This window comes from Gymnoscopelus microlampas (assembly GCF_963454915.1).
Source record: "Gymnoscopelus microlampas genome assembly, chromosome: 6".
NCBI lineage: Eukaryota > Metazoa > Chordata > Actinopteri > Myctophiformes > Myctophidae > Gymnoscopelus > Gymnoscopelus microlampas.
This window is the reverse complement of record NC_139943.1, coordinates 29875974-29880625: the sequence shown is the minus strand read 5'-3', so window position 1 is coordinate 29880625 and position 4652 is coordinate 29875974. Positions and strand designations below refer to the sequence as shown.

The window sequence follows — 4652 nt, the reverse complement described above, 5'->3', positions numbered from 1 at the left end:
TGAACAAGGCATGCCCTCATTGACTCTACTACAATGCCTCTGTTACTATACAGTAAAATCCAGGACGTTAACAATCCGGATTCTTCACTTTTTACACAGAAGTGCTACTTCTGTGTACAGTCATTACACAGACATGTGCATACAATCACATTATTTCCGATAGCAGGTCTTTCATGTCAAGATAACAAGGCAGTAAAGTGGACTTTTTATTTGCTGTGCACATAACCATGTGTTTGCGGGACTATTAGGTGACGTGTACAACACAGCTATTTGATAAGGTAACAGTGGACAGACAGTAGTAGGGCAGAAACCTCTTATCTCCAACGGTTTTGGACATTTAACGTTTCCACCCACCAGAGGCGATAAAATCACCAAGTCAAACACCATCTTGTGTATGCAACTTTAAGAGATGATCTGCTAAATCAATTGTTTTTTATTGCTATTCTAATGAAAGAATAATAACTCCAGTGAACCCCACCCACACAGATTTCACCACTGCCTTGAACTCTGTCCACATAAAGGTGTGTTCAAAGGAGCGGCCGGGTGTTTCAAGTGGGCCATACCAACCACAGCCCTGCTACCTATCTCTTGTTCAGTGTCACTGATCTACCTACCGGTGACACATTCCACCTGAGAGCGGAAGGAAAAGGGGACTTTCCTGGGTGTCACCGCAATCACTGTGGCATCTCTGGCATTTATGGTCCAAATAGTTTGCAAGAAACACTTCCGTTGCTGTGGGGCAGGAACTCTTCCTCGCCATATTTAAACTTTGTGTTTTTTTTCTCGTAAATGACCGCCCTACTTGATCATACTAGGGGGTTTACGAGGCTATGATCATACTAAAGCGTCACAAGTATCAAAAGTAGCAGAAATACAAGCTCGAAACGCGGTGCGAAGCCATGCGTTTTTTAATTTGAATCCTTTAAAGTAACGTGTGTAAATTGTATCCAACACCAGTGGTCAAGGACTCCCAAATTGATATGTAATTGTTAATTGTTAATAAAATGTAAAAATGACGTCCTGAATCTTAATGTATATGTTGTCATATATTACTAATTCACCTTAATGACCAAAGTAAAACAAGAGAGAATTAAATTATGTCAAAAAAATGCTAGAATATTTATTCAAATAAATACACAAAAATAAATACACACCATGATCCAAGAACACCAAATTCTTGAAACAAATAAATTAACATATTTTCTTTAGCAAACATTGCTTGAAGGAGGTAATAATTCCTCCCAGGAAAAAAACAAACTTTTTGAAATACAGTTTGATTATTCAAGGGTTTCAGTCTTGTACGTGAAGCGTTTTGAAATTGTCTGTCTTTTCAGAAGCCTTTTCCAGGGGTCAGCTTGTAGTGTGATGTTGTCCCCTGAGGTGGCCTCCTGTCCCCGAACAGAACTGTCCTTCATCCATCCTTGGACCGGAGGACAGAGGACTCCGTCTTCCCTTTTTTGGTCCAAGTATTCTTTCTTCATGGTCCATATTGACACTGAAGGAGAAGAAAAAATAAAACGTTAGTCTCAATTATTGTTGTTAAAGTCAGGTGGAAATGTTAGCCTTATGTACAACAATACAACTTCAGTGCTGCTCTTTAAGTATAGCCTAAATATTCCATCCCCACCATGCCACAATGTTATTTGGATATTACACAGTAAAAATCCTTTGTTATTTATTTTAACTCTGAGGGAGTAGAATGGAACATTGGACACTAAAGATTTCACTGTATATATGATGTTATACAAGTCATATTTGAACCACTTGAGCTCCAGCACAGCAGCCCCAACAAAAGTAGTTATATTAATAATGTAGCATCACAATCATTTTAACCACTGTATCCATTATGTTGTCTATTAAAATGGCAGATCTACAAGCTCACAGCGCTTCACTTTGTGCCATGCTGTGAGCTTTACATCTGCTATTTTTTAATTATTTTGAAAAATATCTTCAAAAATAGCAGATGCTGTGAGCTTGTAGATCTGCTAATTTTTTGAAAAATATCTGCTGGGGGTCCCTGGCTGGCTCAAAACATTTTCAGATGGGGGGCCAAATATAATCAAATTTGGGGGTCATTGACATGAAAACGTTTTAGAAGCACAGGACTAGAGGGTGTGTAACACTAAACATTGTATTGAGCATGGTGTTAGTCAAGCAGTGCCAGCCATACATACCATATTAGGAGTGGGTTCAGAAGCATGGGGGTAGAGGGAGCCTCATGGCGCCCGGGCCATGCGTCTCTCCTGCTGCCCGGGCGACGCGCAGCTCTCCCCGTCCTGCCGCGTCTTGAAGTCCTCGATGGCCTTCTTGTTCTGGAAGTCGATCAGCGCCATGGTGATCACCGCGTTCCAGCAGCTGTTGTCCTCGCCGGGACATCGGAAGTCGATCTCCTTGTCGTCCGTGGTGACGATGGTGAAGTAGACGAACTTGCCGGTGCGCTCCACGCAGTCCACCTTCTTGATGCTCTGCAGCTTGAGCTCCTTGAAGCCCCGCGTGGAGCGCTTCTGCGTGTCCGGGTAGATGTTGAGGCTGTCCGGCGTCAGCACGCACGTCTTGCGCTTCCAGAACTGGAGCAGGTTGTCGCTGCGCTTCTCCAGCTCGCCCTCCTTCAGGACCTGGGCGATCTGGGCGATCTCCTCCGCTGACATTTTCATTGTTTAATAATGGGGGGGCTTGTGTGGTCTAATAGACTTTTTAAACTTAATTTGTCGGTAAGAATCCTCCAGTCCTCGCTTTTAGTTTCTCCCCTGTTTTTTTAGTCGTTCCAGAGAGCCCGAGGAAGGAGCTTCTTCTCCGTGAAGACTCGGCGGTGGTCGCTAGTAATCCAGTGTGTGGTTATGAATGAAGCCGGGCGGACTGGCTTTTTATAGTCGCAGAGCCGCAGCCCTTCCCACTTGACGTCAACCTTAGTTTCGGAATGTATCAACAGTTGCCTGAGTAATTCATGGTTAGAGAGAGTGTGCTGTGTGTGTGTGTGTGTGTGTGTGTGTGTGTGTGTGTGTGTGTGTGTGTGGGCGGAAGCTCTCTGGCACAGTTGTGCGTGTGCGTGTGCGTGTGTGTGTGTGTGTGTGTGTGTGTGTGTGTGTGTGTGTGTGTGTGTGTGTGGTGGGGGGGGGGGGGGGGGGGGTCAGAGGAAGTCCTAACGTGGAACTAATTACACACTGCTGAGTTAATTAGTAACACACGTACAACTACCAAAGCCCTAGAGATGAATCTAAATATTTGTCCCACACAGCAGTCATTGACTCAAAATTGACTGCCATATTGCAACTCGTGAGTATAGGCTACTCCCGTTCACTTGAAAAAATGCCTACTAGACACATGCTTTGGTGGACAGTATGAAGTAGTAGTAGCCTACATAGGCTACTACTCCTAGTCTCCTACTACTGACTGTACTTACATTTTATGAGTAGGCCTATCTGTATCCTACTTGAGTATTTGTACTTTTGGATAAATATTACTTTTTCACTTCACTACATTTCAAGGACAATTGTAGCCTACTTTTGACTCCACTACATTTCTAGGAATGGAAAAGGTAGCCTACATAATGAATTAAGCCCCATATCTAATATAGTGGAAAATATGTCATCCTTCTATGGATACATTACTGTGGCTTTTACTGTGAAATATCTTCCCAACCAACATTGCTGGATGATAAATATTGAATATTTGGCTACTTGTCATTTGGAAAACTACATTTAACAGTGTCGAGGGCACCAGAGACATTTGCTGTGTGTGTGTGTGTGTGTGTGTGTGTGTGTGTGTGTGTGTGTGTGTGTGTGTGTGTGTGTGTGTGTGTGTGTGTGTGTGTGTGTGTGTGTCCACTAAATTGATCAAGACTAAAACTAAAGTCATGTTAGTGACTTTAAGTAAGTCAAGTTTTTATATTTTATTTCACTGAACTAAAATTATGTTTTCCACAGTTTGAGTTGTTTTACGATTCGTATTAGTGAACTATAATAACCATGGCCATATGGAATGAGACCCTTGATGAATAGTCTGGGAATTCCCATAAGGCATTTTCTATAAATCGTCTATGTCGGGTGGAAACCTCATATGTCCAAAAGTGTTACTTTTCAGCATTCAAATTCAAAAGCATCACACGCAGCAGATTGACAAGCTCAAAACACGTAGCTTAGGCTGCGTTTTAAGCTTGTGGATTTGCTACGTTTGATACTTTTGTGTGACACTGTAGAATGATCAAGTAGGGCATTGATTTACAAAAAAACACAAAAAGTTAGAATATGGAGATAAGAGGTTTCTGCCAGACAGCAACTATAAATCTACAAAGTACCACGCTACACTGCCAGTTCATAAATGGGAGGATCAGCACTCAGAATAACTGAAGGCTCGTTTCCATGCCTTTCATCAGGCTGTGCGTCAGTCTGGATAATAATGGGTGTCAGAGATCAGCTCAGATGTTGGTAGAGAGCAGTGACTGGTGTAATAGGCCGTAGTACTACAGTTACACAAACAGGAAGGCAAGAACAGAGGCACACTTGTTTCATGTGGGCTTCTGTATACCTTAAGGCAGTGGTTCAGTCAAACCTTTTCATGTAAACCCCCGAATTAACATTTCATCACGGCCCACCATTTGAATAGATTTAGTGCTAGGGACCCCACCCCCATACAAGATGTGTGTGTTTTGTGCA

The 4652-nt window shown here is 42.6% G+C and overlaps 1 protein-coding gene across 1 annotated transcript; it reads right to left on the bottom strand.

Moving 5' to 3' along the window:
- Positions 1 to 1095: 1095 nt before the first annotated feature.
- phlda2 (pleckstrin homology-like domain, family A, member 2) lies at positions 1096 to 2849 on the bottom strand. The gene is made up of 2 exons (XM_084060241.1): positions 2175 to 2849; positions 1096 to 1495 (listed from the first exon to the last, which is right to left on the bottom strand). Exon 1 carries the CDS (start codon positions 2652 to 2654, stop codon positions 2217 to 2219), a length of 438 nt encoding a protein of 145 aa, XP_083916367.1. The 5' UTR covers positions 2655 to 2849; the 3' UTR covers positions 1096 to 1495; positions 2175 to 2216.
- Positions 2850 to 4652: the final 1803 nt, after the last annotated feature.